The sequence below is a fragment of the Mustelus asterias genome, unplaced genomic scaffold (assembly GCF_964213995.1).
Source record: "Mustelus asterias unplaced genomic scaffold, sMusAst1.hap1.1 HAP1_SCAFFOLD_299, whole genome shotgun sequence".
Classification (NCBI taxonomy): domain Eukaryota; kingdom Metazoa; phylum Chordata; class Chondrichthyes; order Carcharhiniformes; family Triakidae; genus Mustelus; species Mustelus asterias.
In genome coordinates this window covers 73,554-100,075 of record NW_027590264.1, presented here as the reverse complement: position 1 = coordinate 100,075, position 26,522 = coordinate 73,554, and the positions used below count along the sequence as shown (strand labels likewise).

At 44.9% G+C, this 26,522-nt stretch overlaps 1 non-coding gene and 1 gene segment (V, D, J or C); one reads left to right on the top strand and one right to left on the bottom strand.

Moving 5' to 3' along the window:
• Positions 1–24,182: 24,182 nt before the first annotated feature.
• On the bottom strand, positions 24,183–24,255 carry trnav-cac (transfer RNA valine (anticodon CAC)). Its single transcript has one exon. It is a non-coding gene; the product is annotated as a tRNA-Val (tRNA).
• A 1,664-nt stretch (positions 24,256–25,919) lies between these two features.
• On the top strand, positions 25,920–26,314 carry LOC144486213 (T cell receptor alpha variable 9-1-like). The segment is given in 2 exon segments: positions 25,920–25,935; positions 26,019–26,314. Coding segments are annotated over 2 exon segments (312 nt in total).
• The last annotated feature ends 208 nt before the right edge of the window (positions 26,315–26,522 follow it).

The following is a 26,522-nucleotide window of genomic DNA, read 5'->3' as shown; positions in this document are numbered from 1 at the left end:
CGGCTTGCTCTGTGTGGAGTCTGCATATTCTCTCCGTGTCTGTATGGGTTTCATCCGGCGACACCGGTTTCCTCCCACAGACCGAAAGACTGCGCTGGTTAGGTGAATTCGCCGTGCTAAATTATCCCTCAGTGTACCCGAACAGGCGCCGGAGTGTGGCGACTAGGAGATTTTCACAGTCGCTTCATTGCAGTGTTATTGTTAGCTTACTCGTGCCAGAAATAAATAAACTTAAACTTAAACAGAGATCATCATTGAGGAAGAAAAGCAAAGAGATTAATTAATTAATTAATTAATAGACAAAAGAGAAATGCAGTCTTTGACAATGTTAAAAACGTTGGACCTTCCAGAGTCTGCTTTGTGAAAAGGAATTCCCTGAGGTTATGTCAGTGCAGCAACACAAATACCAGACATGCGAGCAAATATAATACAAGACATTTACACGTGGTTCATTATATACAAACGCACACGTAAAGAACGGTGTGGCACAACACCAGTGTAAATTGAGAAACTGCAATGACACCCTATCTGTCTAGTGAGTGCAATGTGCTGTGTAATATTGATTACATTAGTCCTCTCTTTCAACCTCACTCAGTTGACAGTTTGTTGAAACATCGCCCCTAATGTTTGAACCAACTATTTCGTACTTAAAAATCTTCAAAGGCGCTTTACAATCAACGAATCTGACATCAAGCACAGTGACACTGTAATGAAGGAATTATTATTTACACAGAGGGAGGCTGAAAGGTTTAATTATTTATCCGAAAGTTTTATCAAACTGGCATTATCACGAATAAAGGAATGGAGGAATCGGGTATTTTCCAGATTATTTCAATTTGGATTAATAATGAGACGAACATCGGTTCACAAATTATCACCATATTATAACACCTCCCTTTGACATGTCGAGGAGCAGTTCTAATTAAACTCAATATTAACCTTCTTCTTCGGAGTAGCCAGTTTCATTGGACCATGAAATGCAAACGTACAGTGGAGGCCTTGGTGTAATTGTATTATCGCGAGACAATGAATCCAGAGGTTCAGCTAATCTCCTGGGGACCGTCACTGTACAAAAACCTCACGCCTGTTTTCAGTTGCTGCAGCAATCCTACAAATAGCAGACTGCAGGCAATAGCTGCCAGAACTAGAGCAGGAAATGGAGCAGGTGAGCGGGGTTGCCCGGGCTTTGCAATTCCTGACAGCGACTTCGCTTTGCTCAGACATATTGAGAGTCAGGATGTAACTAATCCGATTGAAGGAACAGTCGCTCAGTGAGTGTGGGCTTTATGGTGAGGAAATCATCCGCATTCTTTAATTTAAACATGATACTACACTGTCTCGAATCAGACATTTGGTCTCTGCACAAATACAGAAAGACCTGGACAATATTCAGGTTTGGACTGATAAGTGGAAGCAACGTTCAGGTCACACAGGTTCCAGGCAATGACCGTCTCCAAAAGAAGAGGATGTGACGAACTTTCCTTGATATTCAAAGGCATTACCATCGCTGAATCCTCCCCCCTGCTCCCCCCCTTCCTCTCCCCCACCCCCAACAACATCCTGGGAGTTGACCGAAAGCTGAACTGGACCGAAGAATATGAATACAGTGGCTACCGGAGCAGATCAAAGGTTAGGAAACCTGTGGCGAGTAACTCGCCTCGTGACTCCCCAAAGCCTGTCCACCATCTCCAAGGTACAAGTCAGGGGTGTGAATTGAATTCTCCAGACTTACCCACTTGTCTGCCTCCCTTGGCCCTGGTGTGACCACCTGCTGATAGCTCCTGTCTGTCACCTCCTCATTTTCCCTAACCAGACGATGATCCCGGAGCTGCAGTTCCAGTTCTCTAACACGGTCCCTTAGGAACCGCAGCTCGACACACCCATCACAGGTTCACAGGTTGTGAAACTTTCAATGTGCGGATAATGAGCAAAGTGCAAATTTGTCGATAGGGCAGTTTCCAGTGCCCGGATTTTAGGAGGTGTTTCAGGAAATTCAGCCGTTTAAATGTCTCGTAAATATCAGCGTTTATTTTAGTCATTTGTGAGACTTAGGCGTCACGGGCTCTCGTTGGAGGGCAGTTGAGAGTCAACCACATTGCGGTGGCTCTGGAGTCACATGTCGGCCAGACAAGGTAAGGGCGGCAGATTTCCTTCCCTAAAGTACATCAGTGAACCAGATGGGTGTTTCCGACAATCTACAATGGTTTCATGGTTTCAGTAGATTCTAAATTGTTATTGAATTCAAATTTCACCACCTGCCGTGCAGGAATTCGGACCGGGGTCCCCAGAATATTAACTGAGTTTCTGGGTTAATAATCTCACGATGATGCCACTAGGCCATCCCCTCTTTATTCATGATATTACCTGATTTTTAAACTGTCTATCACACTTTCCAATCTCTTCCATTTCTATTTCAACAGTTCATTCATTTTCTGACCACTTCTCCTATGATAACTGAACTTTCCTATGTTCTGTTTTCCTCTCACTCAGTCTAGTTTACATGTTCCTTCGTTCCTCTTCTCCATCTGTTTTCAACTATCTTCATTTTAACGGGATTTTAATAACTAGATTGTATGTTTTATTTTGTGTTGCGCTCATTTCCTTTCTTTACGGATTTTTTTTAACAATCACATCACTCTCTCTGCCGCTCCTGCAGACACAGCAGAGTGGCTCTCGCAGTCTGTGCAGGTTTTTGTATGGGACCTCCCTGTGTTTGTCACACTGTGGCTCACGGCGCAGAGATAGGTGGCAGTGTCTGTAACTCCGGCGTCTCTCACAGTCAGGGCACTGAATTTGTAGCCTTCCCCGATTGAGGCTGTGATCCTCCCGCTTTGATCGGTTTCTCTTGTGGCCATCACCAGATGCTGGGGTGGCTGATTCGGGGACTGTCTGTACCAATGTAGGTTGCTAAATGTAGTGATCGTGGTGCAGTTCATGGATACGGTTCCCCCTTCACTAACAACCTTCCGCCGAGGGAGCTGCATCACCTCATCTGCTCCAGTCACCCCAGTGCAGGTCAGAGTGAAACACAGCAAACAGAGTCTGTAAATTCGGAGCATTTTTCAGATCATATGAAATTTCTGCTGAAGTAATTGTCCGGGGAGTTCAGATTAGAACCAGGACCTGGGTTTAATATTCGGAAGAATTTACAAGGAGTCAAACGCCTGTTTCGTGTCCAACTGAAGCGTCTCTCTGTCGAACTGATGAAAGAAGCTGAGACTCGGGTTTTATCCGCCCACATTCACTGGCATCGATTCTACTGGAATCGGAGATGAAGAATTGAAGCCGGAATAAATAAACCCCATCAGTGACCCCATGTTTCCGGTTACAAATCTCTTCCCACGTGTCTAACTAGGGAACCATTCGCCCTATCAGAACACTGAGTGAACCCAGCTCGGGGTGAATCCATTCACTTGCAGACAGTTCACCAGCTGCCAACCCCACAGCACCCCCGCGGACACAGGGAAATGCAGTGAGAGCACCCCGAGACACGGCAGCAACATATACAGGGTGAGGTTTGGAAAGGGTGTCTTCAAATATCCAACTCCCCTTTTACAGAGCAGACAACAACGATGCTGCTACTCAGCATCTGGATTGTGCGGGGAACCTTCCTGACAGGTACTTATGGACCAAACGCATTTCATATTCACTTTAATTTTACTAACTTGTTTTTGAACTGAATTTTACGGATTCAGTCGGTCTGAACTGTTTCCGTTCGAACATGTTTTTCAGATCTGGGTCATGGAGATTCTGTCACTCAGTCGCTGTCCTCAGAATAACAGACAGAAGGAGAAACGGTGACTTTAAACTGTACCTATGACACTAGAATGAGCAACTGCAATTGACACTGGTACCGGCAACACCCTGTGTTACAGTGGGGAGGAACTCGATGTTTGGTGAAGATGTAGCAGATTTTGCTGAAAGCCGCTTCTCTGGAGAACTTCAGGCATGGAGTAAATTCACCACTTTGATCATCTCGGGTCTGCAGCTGACTGACTCTGCCTTGTACTACTGCGCTCTCGCTGAAACTCACAGTGATGGAAAGCAGTCTGACTGCAGAAAAAACTGCCTTTAACTATAGGTTGAAAGTCCTGCCTCCTGCGGGTTGCTCAGAAGCGCGGGCAGGTGCAGCCATGATGTGACTGTCAGTTACGCAAGAATCCTCATTCATAGAAACCCTACAGTGCAGAAGGAGGCCATTCGGCCCATCGCGTCTGCACCGACCACAATCCCACCCAGGCCCTACCCCCACATATTTACCCGCTAATCCCTCTAACCTACACATCCCAGGACTCTTAGGGGCAATTTTTAACCTGGCCAATCAACCTAACCCGCACATCTTTGGACTGTGGGAGGAAACCGGAGCACCCGGAGGAAACCCACGCAGACACGAGGAGAATGTGCAAACTCCACACAGACAGTGACCCGAGCCGGGAATCGAACCCGGGACCCTGGAGCTGTGAAGCAGCAGTGCTAACCACTGTGCTACCGTGCCGCCTGGGATCAGCCCAAGTGTTTCCAGTATCCTGCCACTTCAATCATTGTGTCTCTATGAGTCTGTGAGATCTCTCAGTGGTGAGCTGGCTGATATCGAAAGGAAATCCCTCGAGCCGAGCTGATTTCAGCACCTCGATAGGGGAACGGGTGCACTTTTCCGGATGGGGTTGCGGGGATGAAACCCTGCTCTGTTAATTAGCAGCTGCAAATTCTGGGTTGCTCATAGTAACAAAACAGCATTACGGAAATATCCTGAAGTTCACTGGTCATTGGGGGAATTCTGTGCTCAATGTCTATTTAAAAGATCACAGTCACTTCATTGTGAAATTTCTTCATTGTGAATACACTTTCTCGGAAGCAGCACATCTCTCGGATCAAATAAACCCAGTGACCAGGCCGCGGTGATAGACTTCAGAAACCTCTCAGGGGAGATGGGGATCGAGTTGCTCTATATTAGAGGCAGGGAAACTGCATCCAAGGGCAACAACTGAGCTAACAAAATGGAATAGATTTAAGAAGATCGGCGATAGCACAAATGCAAGTTAAAATAAACTAATACAACTCCTCAAATGTTGCTCACCTCTTGTTGAGGTTGTGTTTTTTCTCTGATATCTTGGGAAGGTCCCTGTGACTCACATGGAGAGTGAATTATTGGTTCTGTTTAGCAGCGTAAGTGCGCCCTCTGGTGGTACCTAACTGGAACTCCCATGTGTGGGGTTGTTGTCCGGGATCCGCTCTATCTCTGCAGCAGTGTGGGCTCCGTGGCACAGGGATACACGGCGGTGTCAGGGAGAAGCATCCCGGCAATATTAAAAAGAACAGTTTTCTTTCCTTTGCGCAAAACAGCAAGAAAATCTGTCCGGTAGATCCTGAAACGTATCTCCAGTGCTATATATCTTCAATAAATATTTATTTTAAATACTAATGCACACAATAATCCCGAACTGCAACTCCAGACAATATCTCCCATGGGGAATGGGGACCAAAATTCTTATACGGTGCCTGGTGATAAATGGGCGAACGCGCCACCCAAGAACCTGTTGCAAACTTTCATTCCAATGTTTGGAATGAAAGTTTGCAACAGGGAATGAACAATGTTATTCAATATTGGCACTTCATCAACCGGATGCCAGTTCCAACCATCCAGTGACTGAACTTCCCCGAGACTCACAGATGCCAGCGCCTGCCGTAAGTGCACGTCGCCAGCAGATGGTGATATTGTATTACTTTAATCGCAAGATCGTGAAACTGCTGCTGCTGTGTCAGAAATGAGTGAACTCAGAGACCTCCAAGTTTCATCAACTTCAATATTGATTGTTAAGGATTTTATGTGAGATTTAACTGTGCCTGTATAATATTTTACTATTTTGTTTATGTTCCTTCATATTTAATTTCATAATGGACGTGTCACTGTGAAGACGTCAGTCAGAATTGTCAGCAAGGATTAATCAGGACTTTCTAATTGGAGATGTTAATCAGTGGAACTTCTCTCACACTGATTTGCATCGAAGATTAATTTAGGATTGAAGCAAAGTGGGCGGCACGGTAGCACAGTGGTTAGCACTGCTGCTTCACAGCTCCAGGGTCCCGGGTTCAATTCCCGGCTCGGGTCACTGTCTGTGTGGAGTTTGCACATTCTCCTCGTGTCTGCGTGGGTTTCCTCCGGGTGCTCCGGTTTCCTCCCACAGTCCAAAGATGTGCGGGTTAGGTTAATTGGCCAGGTTAAAAAACTTGCTTCTTAGAGTTCTGGGATGCGTAGGTTAGAGGGATTAGTGGGTAAAATATGTGGAGGTAGGGCCTGGGTGGGATTGTGGTCAGTGCAGACTCGATGGGCCGAATGGCCTCCTTCTGCACTGTAGGGTTTCTATGACTTCTATGATTTTATGTTGAACAGGTTCTTGTTAAGGATTCTTGAATTTAGGGGAAAGATCACAAGGTGTTTTTAAAAAGGGACACTGCAGCTCCGAAAGTCAGAGACATCTCCAGAATATTAAACTCCAGCTACTTATAGGGATGTTAATATCAGCAAAATCGAACCAATATTGTCAGACTATCAATCCTGGCTGTGGTTAAAAGCAGAATCCAATCCTTGCAGTCTATTATGAATTTGCTGGTGTCTCAGCAGGCTGGAGGACCTTGTGAATGCCTTTCCACACAAGGAGCAGGTGAAAGGCCTCTCCCCAGAGTGAGTGCATCGGTGAGTCAGGAGGTTGGATGACTGCTTGAAACTCTTTCCACAGGTACTGCAGCTGAATGGATTCTCCTGAGTGTGAGTGCGGTAGTGGGACTGGAGGGTGAATAACCGAGCGAATCCCTTCCCACACACCGAGCAGGTGAATGGTCTCTCCCCGGTGTGAAGTCGCTGGTGTCTCACCAGATCGAATGACTGGGAGAATTTCTTCCCACACACGGAGCAGGTGAACGGTCTCTCCCCGGTGTGAGTGCGTTGGTGAGCAGTCAGGGTGGATGACTGCCCGAAACTCTTTCCACGAGAAGTGCAGCTGAACGGTTTCTCCTCAGTGTGAATTCGCTGATGTGTCCAAAGGCCGGATGACCGAGTGAATCTCTCACCGCACACAGAGCAGGTGAACGGCTTCTCCCCAGTGTGAATCCGCTGGCGTGTCGCGAGGCTGGATGTGCTGTTGAACCTCTTCCCACAGTGAGTGCAGGTGAAGGGCCTCTCCTCAGTGTGAATTCTCTGGTGTAACATCAGGTATGTTGTCTTGGTAAATCCCTTCCCACACACAGTGCAGACGAATGGCTTCTCCCCGGTGTGACTGCGTTGATGGATTTCCAGTCGGAATAAAGACTTGAATCTTTTACCACAGTCCCCACATTTCCAAGGTTTCTCCATGGTGCCAGTGTCCTTGTGTCTCTCCAGGTTAGATGATCAGTTGAAACCTCGTCCTTGCAGATAACACGTGTACAGTTTCTCCCCGCTGTGAATGGTGTGATGTTTTCTCAGGCTGTGTCACTGGTTAAAGCTCTTTCCACAGTCAGTTCACTGGAACACTCTCACTCGAGTGTGTGTGTGTGTCTCGGTGTTTTTCCAGTTGCACTGATGTTTAAAATCTTCAAGAGATAAACATTTCTCCTTCCACATTCACAGATTGACGAATGATCGAGTGACTCAAACCAAAATGTTTGTTTTGAGTTTTGCATCTACAAATCTTTCCCTTGTTAATACCTGGAAAAAGAGTTTACAAAATTAATCACGGTCGGTCCAGGATAGAAATTCTGAACAGATAATTCTAGTTTTTTTTTGGAACATTTTTTCCTCTCGTTTGCCCCAAATCTGTAAATCCCCATCTCACACACTCTCCCCCGTCCCTGGGCTGAAATCCAAACCCATCTCACCCTCTCCACCAATTCTTTTCTCCACTCTCAGTTTTCTCCCTCCCTCCACTCTGTCTGGGTTCAGCTCTCAGGCCCCTCTGTGCAGAATTGTTTTCTCTCCTGGTCACTGAGACCAGGTTGTCTACAGCATTCCTCGTGACAGCAGCCGAATTCTTCGAAGGAAGCACCCAAAGTGTGACTGAATGACGGCACAGTTGTAACATTTCAAGACAGTCTCTTGAGGTTTTATAGTGGATAATCATTTCTGCAGTGTATTGGCCATCACGCTCGCCTTATACGCGAAAAGTCACTGGTTTCCAACCAATTGGAAGTATAAACCTTTCACAGTGAGGGTAAGCGATGTTTGCAGGATTTAAGTTTGTTCCTGAACATTATCAGAAACTCGATGTTAAGCCACATTATATTTGCCGTGACCTCGGCCTCAAATGCTTTCAGCAAATTCGGAAATGCTGCCTTTTAAGACATAATGAGGAATTAAATGTTCCTAATTTGACACCGTGCACATATTCGCAATTCGTTCAGTGTACAACAGAATTGAATGGGTTTACAGATGCAGACTAGGATAGTTAATCACCGTATGAAACATGTTTAATAGTATTGTGTGCGCATAAAGACAGACACAAGTGATGCTGCAACTGAACTGGAGGAAATGGCGCGCACTGCACAGTACCATCTTTTCAAATCTTTCATCATAATAGACAAAGAGAAAAAACCGCTCAGGCTGATGAGGAAATCGAGACTCAGTGCCGATCTACTTGGATTTTGTGTTGATGAACGAGGTTTAGGGGGCAGAATGTTTTACATCCAGAATAAAGAGGGATCAAGTGTAATTGGTCGATCTTTCTTAAATATCTTCCATGTAAAAATATTTGATTTTGTTTAGAAGCTGCCTGTGGTCAGATAAACACCATGGGATCTGGGTTACCCAATGATTCGATTTCTTTTCACACACAAACGCAGAAACTGCTGGAAAACCTCAGCCGGTCTGACAGCATTTGTGGGGAGAAAGTAGAGCCAACGTTTCGAGTCTATTAGGTGACCCTTCGTCAGATAAATGTTGTTGACGAAGACAAACTGTGCACGGATTCCACAGAAACTCCTTCAAATTTGGATTGGACAATGACTTCACGCGGAAAAAAAACAGTTTCAGGGACTGAGAGGAGGATGTACGTTCTGAGGAAGGATAATCTAGACTGGAAAATGTTGCTCTGTTCTCTTCCCACAGATGCTCTCCGACCTTCTGAGATTTTCTGTTTTTGTTTCAGATTGCAGCCTCCGCAGTATTTTGTTTTTAACTCGATTTCTTTTGTTGGTCAGTCGTGTTTGCAATTCAATGTTGTGTATTTCAGATAAGTTCAATTCAGAATATTAAATAAATGTTTGGATATTAAATAAAATCAGGATATTCCTCTTGTCAGGGTGAGGATGTTGAGCTAGAATAAAACATAACCAGGTACAGGCCATCAACTAAATGGTTGGTGCTTCAATTGAAATCCCGAGGCAGAGTTTCCGAGGATAACGGAGCCAGGCCTGAGCAGCGGGAGGAGCTTCTTGTATTTGAAACGATCATTTGAACTGCACTTGGGTAGAATTCACATGAATAATTACCTCAAATTGAAATCAACGACTTCATTGTTGAACAATTAAGCAGTGAACACTTTTATCAATTAAAGTAACTGTAGTAAAGTAGGGCCCTGGTTTATAGAAAATTGATTTGTTCACACATGATCGGAAAGAGAAGCAGCAGCGGATCAAAAAACCACATCCTTACACCGGAAGAGCATAGTCTGATTCCAGCCCATCAGATTGCAGAGAACCCGAGTGTCTGAAACGTTATCTGGTGCATCTTACATTCGGGGAATACTGAAGTTGTTGATTCACTTCGCGCTCTTCTGCTGTGAGCTGTGCTCCGTTTTCCTATTGACATTGTTACTGTCTCACACGGTGCAAATGTATCTGTGCCTTGTCATTATGGTTCTACCAATTTGTAAGCGCAGGAAATTTACTCTGTAACCTATAGAGACTGTTTACTGATATTCATTTTGTTCCAGTGCCTCATTGTCTGAATGTTTTTACAGATCGGTGTCGCTCGGACCAAGTTTCACAAACTCCCACAGCGAGAACAGTCCAGAGCGGGGATTCGGTGCAGATAAACTGCAGTTATGACATTTCCAGCTTTTACAGAATGGATTGGTACAGACAAAAACCCGGTCAGGGTCTGAAGTGGATAATAAGCGGATTCTCGGATGGCAAAGAGAGAAAGGAGCGATTCGAATTGGAACTTTCCACTGCGGGCAAATGGGGCCAGTTGATTATTGAAAACAGTGGGAGCGCGGATACCGCTCTGTATTACTGTGCGATAGAGCCCACACTGAGAGGAAAGACGGGAGTCACCGTACAAAAACCTCACGCCTGTGTACATTTGCTGCAACGATCAAACAAACAGCAGACTGCAGGCAAGATATGTCAGAGAGCAGGAAATGGAGCATGCGAGCGGGGTCGCCCGGGGCTTTGTAATTCCCCAATATCTGCCAGCGGCTTTGCTCAGATTTATTGACAGTCAGAGCATAACTTATCCGATGAAGGAAACAGTCACTCAGTGAGTGTGGGCTTTATGTTGAGGAAATCTTCCGCATTGTTGTTAATTTTATGCTGAAAATCTATTGTTTCAAATCAGATAATTGGTCTGTGTCCAAATACAGCAAAATCTGGAAAATATTCAGGCTTGGCCTGACAAGCAACATTCACGCCACATGCGTTCATCGAATCCTGCAGCGCAGATGGAGGCCATTTGGCCCATCGAGTCGGCACCGACAACAAGCCCACAAAGGCCCTACTTCCATCTCCCCACATATTTATCGTGCTAAACCGCCTGATACGTACGGGCAATTTAGCACGGCCAATCACCCTAACCCGCACACTTTTATACTATGAGAGGGAACCGGAGCAGCCAAAGGAAACCCACACAGACAGGGGAGAACGTGCAAACTCCACACAGACTGCGACCCGAGACCGGAATTGAACCCGGGTCCCTGGCGCTGTGAGGCAGCAGTGCGAACCACTGCGCCACCGTGTCGCCCCATGCAGTAACCATCTTCAAATGAGAGGATTTAACCATTGCCCCTTGACATTCAATGGCATTACCAACACTAACTCCCTCACTATTAACAATGGCATTACCAACACTAACTCCCTCACTATTAACATGGACGCAGATTTCAGAACACAAGGGGACATGTGTAAGCCTTATACACATCATTGTTGAGGACACAGTTCAAACACTTGGATCCGTGTAGCGTTAATCTCAGACACAATGTGTAAGACAGACTGGGAAAGATGAAGTGGGGATGAGAGAGAGAGAGCACAATGCTCAGCGGAGACTTGAGCAATTGGGGACATTTTCAATGGAGCTGCAATTCTGTCCAGAAGTGGTTGGCAGACTTGTACCCAATCAAGACAGGTTGGAAAAGATTGAAAAGGAACAGAGATAACCCGGCTGTCCTCTCAGTGCGTGACTGGATAGCGGCATTTCGGGTGATCTTTATTAAACGGAGGGAGGAGACTTTTGTGTTCTGTGCAGTCGGCTGCTAGGTGGTTCGTGCCAAACTGTAATGGGGACAGAATCTATAAGTAACTTGCGGAGACAAGTGGATAAATATTTGACCAGCAAACGGAAATTTTAAGAATATAAGATACATCGAATGCAAGCTGCTGATAAAGAATAAGTGGGTAACCCATCAACAGGGACAGTACGTGAGCAATGGGCCGAATGGTCTCTGTTAGTGCTACAACTGTCTACGATTCTAAGATTATGAACGGCTCTTTTCATTTAGAAAGACACCAGAGCACCGCAGTTCTGAAACAATTTACTCTGTTATTACACACAGGAAGCAGAGGGGGTCGGAAGCAGTGACGGTTCAAGTGGTCTCTGGTTCGAGAAACAGCCAATCACTCAGTGGCACCGCAAGTGACGTCAGAGACCGACATCCCATAATAGTGGTGACACGGTGGCTCATCAGAGTGTAAAGCTCTCGCCTCTCCTTCCCCTCCCCACCACTCAGAGTCGAGGCCTCGGCTGCAAGTCCCAGTCTAGAAATGAGACCCGGACTGATCCTCCTGTGCTTCTTCATCAACATGGAGAAGAACACCCGCAAAAACCGCTTTCCAGTTGGGACTCTGATGCTGTTGATATTGTGTGGGTTTATGTTTCTATTATTCATTATTTCAACACTCTCTTCACATCATGCGGTTTGTGAGTGATTTTCTTCTGTTCACAGCCGTTCAGTGTGAGTTTCAGAGCTCCCACCCTGAGCAGATGGTGTCTCGGGAAAGGGAACGGTTTGAACTGAATTGTCGGCTCTCCGTTGCTGCAGACGTTACCGTTCTCTGGTTCAGACAAACACTGACATGGGCTCCGACACTGATCGCCTCCATTTACGATGGAAGTGCGACCGAAGGACGTTACACACTGTCCTTTGACCGAGTAAAGAGTTCAAAAACTATCTGTATTGATGACACCTCGGTCCAGGACTCCGGAATGTATCTGTGCGTGAAGCAGACACAGTGAGACACAGAGCGGATCCGGGTGAACACTATCCTGCTCACTGCCCTGCCTCCGCTGCACGTTTAAATTTACCCAAAACTGGTGCCTTTAGCAATGCCGCTGATATTAGAAGTATCAATTTTCCATTTTTAACCTTCCATCTGGATAGAGTTGCAATATCCGATAACTGTCAGTACAGATGCAGTGTGTGGAAACATATTAAGTAAACTCTCTTGTTTCGTTGTTCCACACACACTGAGTAAAGAAACAAACAGGAAAAATAACTGCTTCTCAGACACCTCAGCGGATAGAAATGCAACAGAAAGATGGCTAAACATGGAAAAAAAGAAAGATAGAAAGATCTATAATAAGTAGATTTGTTCTTTGGATAGATAGACGCATAGATTAGTTAATTCCGTCTATGTACGCAAGCACTTTATTTATCCCCGTATGTATCTTCATGTTAATTGTATTCTTATTTTGACAGATGTTCCTTGTCACTCGGAAACATTTCAGATGTCGGTGAATCGGGTAAAACTGGGACAGACCGTCTCCCTTCACCACAATGTTACTGTCACTGCAAATGACTTTGTGTTCTGGTACCGGCAATTCACCGATCAACCTCCCGAGTATCTCGTATCCACATTCAGAGATGTAAAAGTTGAGGGAAGGTTTACAGTATCTGTGGACGGTGTGAAAGGCTCCACTGCTCTCACTGTTAACAAGGTTGAGTTGTCAGACGCTGCGGTGTATTACAGTGCCGTGAGGCACGGTGAAACAGAGAGATCAGGAGCCTGTACAATAACTCACTCATGATGTGGAGATGCCGGCGTTGGACTGGGGAAAACAAAGTAAGAAGTCTTACAACACCAAGTTAAAGTCCAACAGGTTTATTTGGTAGCAAAAGCCACTGGCTTTCGGAACAGGCTGTTCCTTCGTCAGGTGGGTGGGAGTTCTGATCACAAACAGGGCACAAAGACACAAACTCAATTTACATGAATAATGATTGGAATGTGAGTCTTTACAGCTAATCAAGTCTTAAAGGTACAGACAATGTGAGTGGAGGGAGCAATAACTCACTCGACATGGGGACAGAGGACACAACAGCCCATAGACTTTAGAAATGAGTGTGATGCAAGTAAAATCGACAGAAAATGTTCTTGATCCGAGTAATATGATGGGATTGAAAATGCATGTTATTATTTCTAATCATTGAACTTGCAGATTAACACTCAAAAGAAACATGTAAATCATTCTTTGATACATTGGCTGATTGAAATTCGGTTATCACAATTGTTTTATTATGAGCGAGCTTTCAAAACGTCCGTTCGTTCGAAATGAACGATTCAAACATATCAGTTGTGGATTTATGAGTTTATTAAAGCAAAATTCATCCATCTACACAGCTGGACAGGCGCTGTGCTAATGGCGCAGGCGCGTCTGAAAACTGAGATAAATGATTTGTATCAACACTAAACAGCAAATGTAGCAAAATCGAAATGATAAAGGCAGCAGATGTAATAGCAATAACATCAAAGTAATAAAACACATAATAAACTGCAACAATAAAAATCCTGCAATATGATGCAGCAACATAAACACAATTGAGAATCGCTGTTTCACAGATGACGTCCCAAGACTTCATCTTTCGCTAAAACTTGCAGAACCGTCAGTCCCCCCTGTCACAGGTGACAGCTGGAGTTACAGGAAATACCTGTGCGTCTTGACACCACCACAAACTACAGCGCAAGAGCCGATGTGTGAATTACGGAAGTTCTGAACCGGAAACTCTGGGATCTATCCCCACTTCAGGGCATTATGGCTACAGACATTATCCGGTCACACAGGTTGATGATCTGCTTGTAAATTCTTCCAATAAGCCGAATGACAAGTGATAAGAACAGGAGAGTTCCCTGGCCAGCCTTACTGCAGGAGGTGATGGAAACCACTGCAGGACTTTGCCAGGCATATTCATGGAGCAATCAAATGGAAATCTCTGGTCTACCAGCGCCGCCTCAGGGCATGGTACCTGATACATGGTACCTACAATATTACTGAACGCCATGACATGCTGAGTCAAAATTGTCTGCTGGTGTTTTCTGCACAGATGGGGAAACAGTTTGGGTCATCAAACTGTACAAATATTCTCATGTTAATTCTGTAAACTGCCCCGTTGCTTTGTTTTGGTAATACATTTTTAATAAGAAAACATATCTTGGAATTAATAGTTTGAGAAATCACCAGGATTTCAGGTTTCATTTCAGACTCACTCTGATCACAATGTTTGCCTAACGCTCTGTTATGTTGAGTGGGGCTCTGACAGTTTTTGTACAGGTTCAGCCCAGCTCTGTGTCTCTGTGGGTCTCAGAGCGCAGTAATAAACCCCGGAGTCTGCCAGCTCTGTTTTAGACACTTTCAGCGGGACGGTGCGGATTGTATCATTGAGTTCCGCTGAAAAACGGTCCCCTGAGGATCCCCCTGTGTTTCCGCCGTATTTGTTTGCCTGCAGCAGGAACTCCATGGATCCGCTGGGATACTGACGGTACCAGAACAAGTATAGAGTGCTCGCACTTGTAGTTGAATAATTACAGAACAACCTTACATTGACTCCTTCAGTAACGGAGACTGCAGGTGTCTGTGAAACAGAATCTCCTCGACAATGCCCTGTAAAAACACAAAGGAATATTAAGTTACACAATGCGCCTGCACTCTGTTTCCCCCAGGACTTGCTCGTCATCCTGAACATAACCTTAGAGAGAAATCAGACGGCTGAACAGAAGCATATTTTTCACAGTTCAGTGGCTGGAACGGGAAGGTGCTGGCGGTGATGAAATAAAACTTCCAGCATAAACATCCTGTACTTTCTAACGAGATTAGTTCCTCGCCTTCATTCCCTGTGACTGGAACGGGAAATTGCTCAGTGTCTGTGTGTTTGAAAGTCTAGTGATTGTCAAATCATTTTTTGTTATCAGAGAAGTTTGAATCTCGGCCTAACTCGTCCTCTCTCATTCCCTGAGGGGAAATGTGTCGACTGCCATCAAACAGTGTTCAGTGTTGAAATCAGCGAGATCCTATTCGAAGTTGGGATCAAGCCAATCCTTCGATCGTCTCCCCTCACCCCCTTCCACTGAACGAACTGCCCGACAGAATATAGTGTGAGGGAAACATGTGAAACACAGTGTTGAGCAACTTGTGAACTTACCAGTTAAAAGAGCTGCTGCTGCGAGGAATAAATATAGGGTAACAGGAAACATGTTTGCAGAGAGCTCGCAGTGGATGTGACCAGAAAGGGTTGAAAGCTGGAATTGTTTTCGTCAAGAGTTGGAAAGAAGTTGAGTCATATCCGGGCCCCTATTGATTGGTTCATTGCTGCCGACCTCATCATATGACATCCAATTGGCTTCAAATAATAAAATTCAGTCTCACCAATTCCAACTCAGAATTCTCGGAAGAAGATATTTGGTGAGGTATGTAAATCAACAAGCCCCAAAATGTTCTCAATGACCCCATTCCAAACCTGATTGAACAGAATCTGATGTGGAGATGCCGGCGTTGGACTGGGGTGAACACAGTAAGAAGTCTCACAACACCAGGTTAAAGTCCAACAGGTTTATTTGGTAGCAAACACCACAAGCTTTCGGAGCGCTGCCCCTTCGTCAGATGGAGTGGAAACGTGCTCTCAAACAGGGCACATAGACACAAAATCAAGTTACAGAATACTGATTAGAATGCGAATCCCTACAGCCAGCCAGGTCTTAAAGATGCAGACAATGCAGATGCAGAAATAGGCAGAGCCCCCAGGATGGGTAATTAGCACTAAAAAAAAAATTAGCAGACAAATCCCTCCACCCACATTGTCTGAATCTTTAAGACTTGGCTGGCTGTAGGGATTCGCATTCTAATCAGTATTCTGTAACTTGATTTTGTGTCTCTGTACCAGATTGTGAGGCCCTATGCTATAGCTTGTTTAGCTTGTTCAGCTTGTTTAGTTTAGCTTATGCCTGAATCCTTTGTTCGTTCAAGTCAACAGCGAACCGGTCTGAGAGATCTTGGGACCTCTCTCAATGTCTGGCCCTCTACCACTTCATTAAATATCCCATAACTTACCCGGAATACTGCTCTGTCTAGATAGGCACAGAAAGCTTTCAGATATGGAGTGACTGTCCCTTAGCACTCCTGACTGGTCTTCCAGAGCTTTCAACTCCGATGGAGTCTGGGAAACTCAATGTCTGTCACTCGTCCCTGCAGCCGAACTTAGAATGTGTCACAGACTGGAATGGGATTTATCACAGGAAATAGACAAGGATCCTTTTAATATTGACTCACGGAATACCACGATTATTCCAATTTGGAAGCACCATGGAACATGCGCTGCCCGGATGACATTTCCACAGAAAATAACCCAATTTAAATGTATTTTATCCGTTCTTTTTTGATTTTAAAGAGTAAACCCAAATCGGCAACAGGTCTCACTGATCGGGTGACTGTGGCGCGTATCCAAGGGAGAGAGTGATTAAAAGTCCAGCTCTCTGCACAGGCTCCACTTTCTGGATGATCGCGGCAGGTTTTTGTACGGCCCTGTATGGTCTTTGCTACACTGTGCCTCCATCGCACAGAAATAGGTGGCGGTGTCTGTCAGCCGAGCTTCACTAACATTCAGAACGCTGCGTTTCTCTGAGAAACTGTACTGAGCCGTGATCCTGCCCTGATCGCTGGTACCGCTCACCAGGTGCTGCACGGTTCTGTCTAGATTTTGTCTGTACCATTGAAGGAGCTGTCCAGTTACTGTGGTTGAACAGTTCAACGATGCAGTGGCTCCCTCGGTAACAACCACTGACTCCGGAGACTGTGATAGCTCTTCACTGCCAGCGGCATCTGGGAAGAATATGTACATTTGCAGTAATAACATATCGTACTATAATGTAGCACAATAAAGTACCATTGTATTCACAATTCGAGATAATACAATAAAGCTGAGTACAATTTAACAGAACATAACATTGCTGAGGTGTGAAATATTGCTGTCAGAAATAGTGACCACACTTACACTGAGGGAACAGTAAGAAATCCAGGAAAATAATCACCAAAGTGAAGCTCAGAAACATGTTGGATCCTATCGGCTTGTGTGAAACAGCTGTCAGCAGATCCCAGGCTGAGAGAAGCTCCTGGGGAAGCAATGCTATTGGATATCAAACCGAGCCCCAAACCAGTCACAGAGTGTCGGTGAGAGCCGGGTCGCTGGGACTTGTGATCACAAAGTGAATCAGTGAGGGAGCTTCAGCATTGATAGTGCGGGGGAGGAGAGTGCGCATGCGACAGAACATCCGGTATTGTGACGTCAGAACATCCGGCATTGTGACGTCAGAACATCCGGCATTCTGACGTCAGAGCATCCGCGGCATTGGAACCTCATAGAATCATAGAATGCCGACAGTGCAGAAGGAGACCATTCGGCCCATTGAACCCGCACCGACCACAGCCCCACCCAGACCCTCTCCCCGTAACCTCACATCTTTACCCCGCGAATCCCCCTGACACGAGGGGGCAATTCAACATGGCCAGTCAACGTAAAGCACACAGCTTTGACTGTAGGAGGTAACCGGATCACCCGGAGGAAACCCGCGCAGACACGGGGAGAACATCCAAACTCCAGACAGACAGTGACCCGAGGCTGGAATCGAACCGGGGGCGCTGTGAGGCAGCTGTGCTAACCACTGTGGCACCGTGCCGCCCAACGTCAGACGTCAGAATGCGGAATGTGTGGCGTCAGAATGTGTGACGTCACCCTATAGCCCATGTGACGTCACTATGTAGTGCGAGTGACGTCAGTGGGTCTGGCCTGAGGGTCGGAAACATCTCTCCCGGAGCTGATCTGAATATTCAGCCCTGAGTTGATGGGAATTAACAGCTGATCTGAAACATCTCTCCCGGAGCTGATGTGAATATCCAGCTCTGAGGTTGCGGAATTAAGATCTAATCAGAAGCAGGGAGGTCCTGCCTTCATGTCGGTTAGTCGCTCAGTGCAGAACGCGTCTGATTATGGATCAGAAGATTTCAAGTTCGATTTCTGCCTGGCTCGATGTAAACTTGACGGTAGTTCAAGCTCTCTGTTGTGGACAGTTTCTGTAATTGTCATCACATTCGCTTCACACGCGAAAGGTCCCCGCTTCGAAACCGGGCAGATACATTATTAAACTTTCTCAGTTAGGTTGCGGGAAGTCTGCATGATTTCAATTTTTTATGGGCCAAATGGTGGCACAATGATTATCACTGATGCCTCACAGCGCCAGGGACCCGGGTTCAATTCCGGCATTGGCTCACTGTCTGTGTGGAGTGTGCATGTTCTCCCCGTGTCTGCGTGGGTTTACTCTGAGTGCTCCGGTTTCCTCCCACAGTCCAAAGATGTGCGGGTTGGGTGGATTTGCCATGATAAATTGCCTCTTAGTGTCGGGAGGACTAGCCAGGGTAAATGCATGGAGTTCAGGGGATAGGGCCTGGGTGGGATTGTTGTCGGTGCAGAATCGATGGGCCGAATGGCCTCCTTCTGCACGGTAGGGATTCTATGTTTTCTATCTGTAGGCTGAGTTGATGATGGAACTGTCGGTCTGATCATATTCTGCTGCCTGTTTTCTCAGCCACTGCTGGAAACAGGTGCGTGACAGTTTGATGCAATGCTAATTTGGTTTCTCTCGGTGTATGTTTGAGCGGCTGACAGCGCCGGTCCTCAATGTGGCTGCAACTGTCCACGAGTCTAACCGCTGCAAACTTCTCGGGTTTTTGGCTAAGACTGAGCGTCACATAAAGCCCAAGTTCACGTGCAATACCTTCTCTTGTCAGCTTGGATCTTGCTCATATCTCTTGTGGGGATCATCAATTGGATTGAATTTGAATTTGAATTGATGTAGGGGCAAGTGTGGAGATTGGTTCTTGATTGGCCTCTCCGCTCTGCGCATTGGCTTTGTAACTTTAAGAAATGAATCACAATATTGAAAAGCCAGCAGACAGGAGCTTCCGGAGATGATGCAGAGTGCATGGGTGGGGCTGCATTCCGTCCAAAGATGTGCGGGTTAGGCTGATTAGCCATGCTAAATTGACCTTTGTGTCAGGGCGATTAGCAGGGCAAATGTGTGGGGTGACGGGAATAGGGCCTGGGTGAGACTGTGGCAAGTGCAGACTCGATGGGCCGAATGCACCCCTTCTGAACTGTAAGGATTATTTTTCTACGATTCTATGATTCATCATAAACTCTCGTTCCAATCCACATTCTTATTAATCTGCTATAATGTGCTCGGATCCTCGAACCTCACTTTCATGTGTCCCCTGTCGTGTTTTTAGTCCTGTGGATGGATACGTGGTTTTCAGTGAGCAGAAACATCCCAAGCTGGGTTATATTCAGTAGGCTTAATAGGAATATCGCTCTATTGTTAGGGACAGGAGTGGGATTAAAGTCGCTGGTCCGGTTATTATAAAGTTGCGAATTATGTCAAAAAACATTTGACAGTCATTGAAAGTGAGAATGAACATTGATGGCACCTTGCTCTCAGGGATTGTTTAAATGGTTCTGTGTCAAGCTTGTGAAATGCACATGTTATATAACTGATCCCTTAGCTAGCACAATACTCCGATCAAATAGACCCTTTGATCAAACCGACCACAAAACGAAGAGTGAAGATGGGGAATAATTCACATATCCAAGGAAATATTAGCAAAAGGCCAAGTGCGAGTTAACTAACAATAAATGCATTTTTAGCATAGTTGCAAGTTAAAACCAACTGCGGCTCAGCTTTTCATGTTGAGCGTTGTGTTTTGTTTTGTTATTCTGTTTATGATCCGGTGACACTCACTGTTGAGACTGAATTGTTTCTGTTTATCAGTGTGAGCGCGCCCTCTGCGGACCACTAACTAGAACTCCCAGTCTGGGGTTTTTGTACAGGTTTCGCCATGTCTCTGAACCAGTGTGTGCTCCATGGCACAGAAATACACGGCGGTGTCAGACAGAAGAGTGCTGGTGATAATTAAAGGAACAGTGTTGTTTTCTTTCTGTAAAGCGGCCGAGAACCTATCTGGGATATCCGGAGACTTATCGGTATCGCCCGAACTATATATCTTCATCAAATACCTTGGAGCTTGCCCGGGATACTGGATGTACCAGAACAGGGTTCGAAGAGCAGCTGTTGAGTATTTACAGCCCAGTGTTATGTTCTGTCCTTCCAGAATCGATAATTCAGATCGATCTTGAAACACTGAATCTTCAGCATTTGCCCCTGTAACAAAACACAGAAGTTATTCAATGTCTGGGAGCGACCATAGTCCATGGGACAGACGCTGATCATTTAAACATTGGCTCAAAGAAAATGCTGGAAATCTTCAGCAGATCTGACAACATCTGTGAGAGGGAGAACAGAGGTAACGTTTCGTGTCAGGATGACATTTTGTCAGAGTTTATTGACTCACCGGGCCGCAAGATCATTATTATCAGCAGCCAAAATGAGGAGCACATGGTGTCTGGTTTAGGATTCGGCAGAAATGAGACAATATTTGAAATGTGTTGACGTTTCTGTTCTGATATTAAATTGGAAATTCATATCAGCGGAAACTTCACTTACTCAGAAACTGAGGGGCGTTTCCAAGCGACAGGATTGGCTGCTCTCTCTGAACTGATGGTCGTCGGGCACCTATCAATGTTCGCTCTGGACTAATCAACTCTGAGTTTCTCTTCCTCCCTGTATTTCTCAGGTTCTCCGGCTCTCCCTTCGTTTGGGACCTGTTTATCTCGCTGTGTCATTCCGCCACTACCTCCCTTGCCATACTTCTGACTGTCTCTGTCTTCACATTTACTCCACGTTCTTCTCTTTCTGCCCTTTTCCCTGAATTTCCGAGTTTAGACAATACGATTTCTCCCAGTCTCCCATTTCAACGAGTCCAACAAATTGCTCATTATATTATATAAAGATACTCTGAGATTAGATACTATTTATATTAGATAAGGTATAATAAAATATAATAACTTAACGAGTAACATTATGATGGAAAGATTTAAATGAAAATAACGAAAGCACATCGGAAATGGGTGTGAATCCAGGGTCATATTTACATCTTATGTTGGTATTTTAGAAGAGGCACTTCTCGGAATATTGATGGGTTGATTTTGTTTAAAATTAGCTTTTTAACCACTATTAATTGAATAAAGCGAATCGCCAGCAATTAAATAAAGTTGGGATTATCCCTCATGTATACGTTCAACTGCATATAATTACGTTGTAATAGTAAAAGGATGAACAAGAGTAATGTAATATAATCATGCAGCAACAACCTTCTGTAATTTGAGAATTCGATGATTTTCCAGGAAATGACAATTTACCGCAGATCGCCGCCAGATGGCGCTGCCGCACCGTGTTTGTGTGTTTACTGCAGTGGGTACGGGAAGGATAACAATGCGATGGTGCGACTGGTCTGGTTACTCAGGGTGTCAAGAGGTTCTTGGAAATCACCCTGCCGGTATCACGTTATACGCTACATTGTGCTATTTATCTTTCCCTTTCTGTGATTCCTGGTTGCATTTAGGCCATTGCTTTTCTCACTGCCTATCTCTCTGCTTCTCTTGTTCTCTATTCGTTTGTCTCTCTTTGTGTCTCCGACTGTGTTACCTCCATATATATGCAACTTTTCCCTTCACGGTTCCTTCACCGTATCTTCATCTATTTTCCCTTCCTGTCTCCCTCTTTCCCCCATTTATCTCACTGTCTGTCCCACTATTTATCTCTCAGCCTCTCCCTCATTCCTACCATTCCCGTTCCTCGTGTTTATCCCTCTGCATCTCCATCTGTTACTCCGAACTTATGCCTTTACTTCTATTACAGTCTCGGCCTCTGATTCACCCTCTGTCTTTCCATTTGTTTATCTCCGTTTCTTAGCTTGAAGGTTTCTGTGTTGCTGCATCTGTTTCTCGCGCGGGATCTACATCTCAATCCGCTGTTGTACAATCCGTTTTATTTACATTCGCAACTCGAGGAAATCAACGGTTCAGAACGAAGAGTTCAATGTAAACAGGTCAGACACAAGGCAATGCGATTAATGGTCTTGAGAAGCCGTCACAAACCGAACTTAAAATAAACAACAACAAACATGAGCGACTGAAGCCGATCAAATAAAACTGCAGACATCTGGGGACACTGGGTCTGAACTCGATGGAGTTTGCGGGGAGGGGCGGGGAGCGGGGATCTTATAGAAACTTACAGAATATTGAAAGACCTCGATAGGGTGGCCGTGGGGAAGATGTTTCCGTTAGTAGGAGAATCTCGGATCCGAGCGCACAACCTCGGAATAAAGGGACGGCCCTTTAGAATCGAGATGAGAGCAATTTCTTCAGCCAGAGGGTGGTGAATGTGTGGAATTCATTGCCACAGAAGGCTGTGGAGGCCGGGTCATTGGGTGTATTTAAGACAGAGATAGATACGTTCTTGATTGGTAAGGGGATCAAAGGTTACTGGGAAAAGGGGAGAAGAATGGAGTTGAGAAATTTTGCAGCACGACTGAATGGCGGAGCGGACACGACCCCCTCCCCCCCACTCCCCCCACCCTCCCCCCCCCACTCCCCCCACCCTCCCCCCACTCCACCCCTCCCCCGCCACTCCCCCCTCCCCCCCACTCCCCTCCTCCCCCCACCCCTCCTCCCCCCCACTCCACCCCCCTCCCCCCCACTCCCCCCACTCCCCCACTCCCCCACCACTCCCCCTCCCCCCACTCCCCCTTCCCCCCCCACTCCCCCTTCCCTCCCCACTCCCCCCCCACTCCCCCCCCCCACACTTCTCCTTCAGGGCAACTGCCTTAACCACCTTTACCTCTGCTCTGCTATTCTGATCGCTTAATGGACATTTTTAGTATCTCTCTCAGCCATCTTTATCGTTATTTGCATTCCCTTTGTCCAATTACAGCACTCCCCTTCCACTCTCATAATTTAAATATTTTCTGCTTTTCTTTGCTCGTAGCTCTGACGAAGGGTCATCCAGACTTGAATCGTTGGCTAGTTACTCAATATTTGTTTTGTTATTCGATATTAAATATGAATACATGTATTTAATACATACATCTTCATTCTGAGTTGAATATCTCGGGAATATGCAACATTGCATTGCAAACATGACTGACCAATAAAAGAAATCGAGTCACTGGGTGAATCACATCCCATGGTGCTTATTTGAGACAGTCAGCTTTTAAACAATATCAAACATCTTTAAAGGGAAAAGATTTAATAATGATCTGCTAGTTATACTTGATCCCTCTTTATTCTGCATGTGAAACATTCTGGCGCCTAAATCCCGTTCATCTATCGAAAAGTCCAGCAGATCTACACTGAGTTTCGATTTACTCATCTCCCTGAGTGATTTTTTCCCATTTCTTTATTATGAAGAACAATTTTAAAAATATGCTTCCGGGAAATGTGCGCCATTTCCTCCAGTTCAGTTAGTTTCACTTGTGTCTGTCTTTATGAGCACACACTACTATTACACATGTTTCAGATGGTGATTAACTATGTTAGTCTGCATTTATAAATCCATTATATTCTGTTATGAACTGAACAAGTTGCTAATATGCGCACGGTGTCAAAGTACAAACATTTATTTCCTCATTGCGTCTTAAAATACAGCATTTCTGATTTTGCTGAGAGCATTTGTGGCCGAGTTCAGAGCAAAGATAACATGGCTGCAACATCGAGATTCGGATAATGTTCAGCAACTGAAACCATGCAAAACTTCCCGCATACGAAATGAATAATTTCAATAAATGTTTCTGCCCGGTTTCGAACCGGGGACCTTTCGCGTGTGAGGCGAACGTGATAACCACTACACTACAGAAACAACTGACAGTACAGCACCGCCAATTGGCCTGACCACAATGTTCAACTCCACTGTGTTGCTGCAGGCTCTAATGGTTAGACTGAGAGCCCATGTCACTTAATACAAGACAAAAACCGTTTCTTTCAACCTGATTTTTCAACTCATCTTGAACTTCAACATTTATAAACGGTGGTCCGGCAAATATCTAAGGGAGCAATGATTTCTGCTCAATTATTAATGCATCATTCTCATCTTCCTTCGAATAATTTCAACCAGTTCTACCCAATATTTGTTCACTGTTCCATGTTTAATATTAATATATTTTTATTAATCGCATATCTCCTCATTCTGAATGAAATATCTCCGAGATAGACAACATTGAGTTGCAAACATGACTGACCAACAAAAGGAATCGAGTCACTGGGTAATACCCATGTCACGGTGCTTCACTGAGATTGACCACAATCAGCTTTTAAACAAAATCAAATATCTTTAAAGGGAATAGATTTAAGAATGATTTGTTAGATATACTTGATCCCTCTTCATTCTGTGTGTGAAACACTCAGGCGTCTAAATCCCGTTCAGCTGTAGGAAAGTCCAGTAGATCCGCACTGATTCTCGATTTCCTCAACTGTCTGAGTGGTTTTCCCGATTTCTTTACTCTGAAGAACGATGTTTAAATAATGGTTCAGCGCAATGTGCGTCATTTCCTCCAGTTCAGTTACAGTTTCACTTGTGTCTGCCTTTTTAAGCACACAATCCTATTAGACATGATTCAGATGGTGATTAACTTTGTTAGTCTGCATCAACAAAGCCATTAAATTCTGTTGTGGACTGAACGAGTTGATGATATGTCCACGGTGTCAAAACAGGAACATCTATTTCCCCTCATTGCATCATAAAAATACAAGATTTCTGATTTTGCTGAAAGATTTTGAGGCCGAGGTCAGAGCAAAGATAACATGGCTTTAATATCGAGTTTCGGAGTGAATAATTTAATAAATCAGTACTTTTAATCTTTCTGTATCAGATGCCTATCTGTCAGGGGACACCTGTTAAATGTGATCTAATATCAAAGGCACACTGAGAGTTGTCACATTTTGAAGTTTCTGGACAGAAATAATGACTGATTGAATCAGTACTTTCCCAGTATAAGAGTGATCCCAGTGGAAACGCAAGTCAATGTGGACTTGGGTGATGACTTATCCCCGGTATAAATAAAGCAGTAACTACTATTATGTTCATGCAGTGGATGCACTCATTAATACCCGCAGAGTAAATGAGTGTAAATTATTTATTTCACTTTTAACTTTATTTAGAGAGAAAGATCTATCTAAAAAAGGGGGACATTGAGTTCGAACGAAAGAGGGTTAACCGAGAAAGCGACAGTATAACTGATAATATTATTCACCTTTCATGGAGAGAGAAAGAGAGTGAGAAAAACACACACAGCCCGGGGTGGAATGTGTTTGGAGGGAGCCAGCTGTGTTTAGTCCTCCACGAGCAGTGTTTGGTCCACAGCTGACGTCAGCCAATTGCAACACTGAGAAAAGCCCCCAATTTGCCTATTGTTGAAGCTGCCTCTGATCTGAGTTTACTCCGTGATATAAGACTAGAAGCAACAACATATTTTAAACAGTGTCCAATCAGGATCCATGTGTTCCCTGCGTGTTCTACTGATAATAATGGTCATGCTGCCCGGTGAGTCTGAGCTCAGATCCTCAGTGTGTGTTTCATGGGTTATTTTCACTCAGATTTCTCACACATTCGATATGTTGTTACAGGAACCAATGGCCAAAGTTCAGTTTCCAAGGAGCCGCCTGAATTAACGGTTCAGGAAGGAGAGACGGTAATTTTGAACTGCAGTTACAAAGCAAAATACGCTGACCAAACTCTATTCTGGTACATCCTGTATCCCGGAGAAGCTCCGAGATATTTATTGAAAGGTTACGGCAAGGGGAAGGGGGATAAGTCTCCCGATTTTTCGGACCAGCTTTCTGCTAATTTGGACAGAGACAAGATAACAGCTTCATTAAATATGACCGGGGTCCATGTCTCTGACTCTGCCGTGTATCTGTAACAGTGTGCGCTGAACCGCAGTTACAGAGACGCAGTTAGTCCGTACAAAAACCAGCAAAGGCATTCTCACCTCCTCTCACTGAATCCGATCTCTGAGCTGGATTGTGAACTGTTAATATAAACAAAATCATATCATTAAAACCAGTTAAACCGAATGATCACGTTTTTTGTGCTGAATGTCTGTCAGTGTATGTAAAATCCCTCTTTAT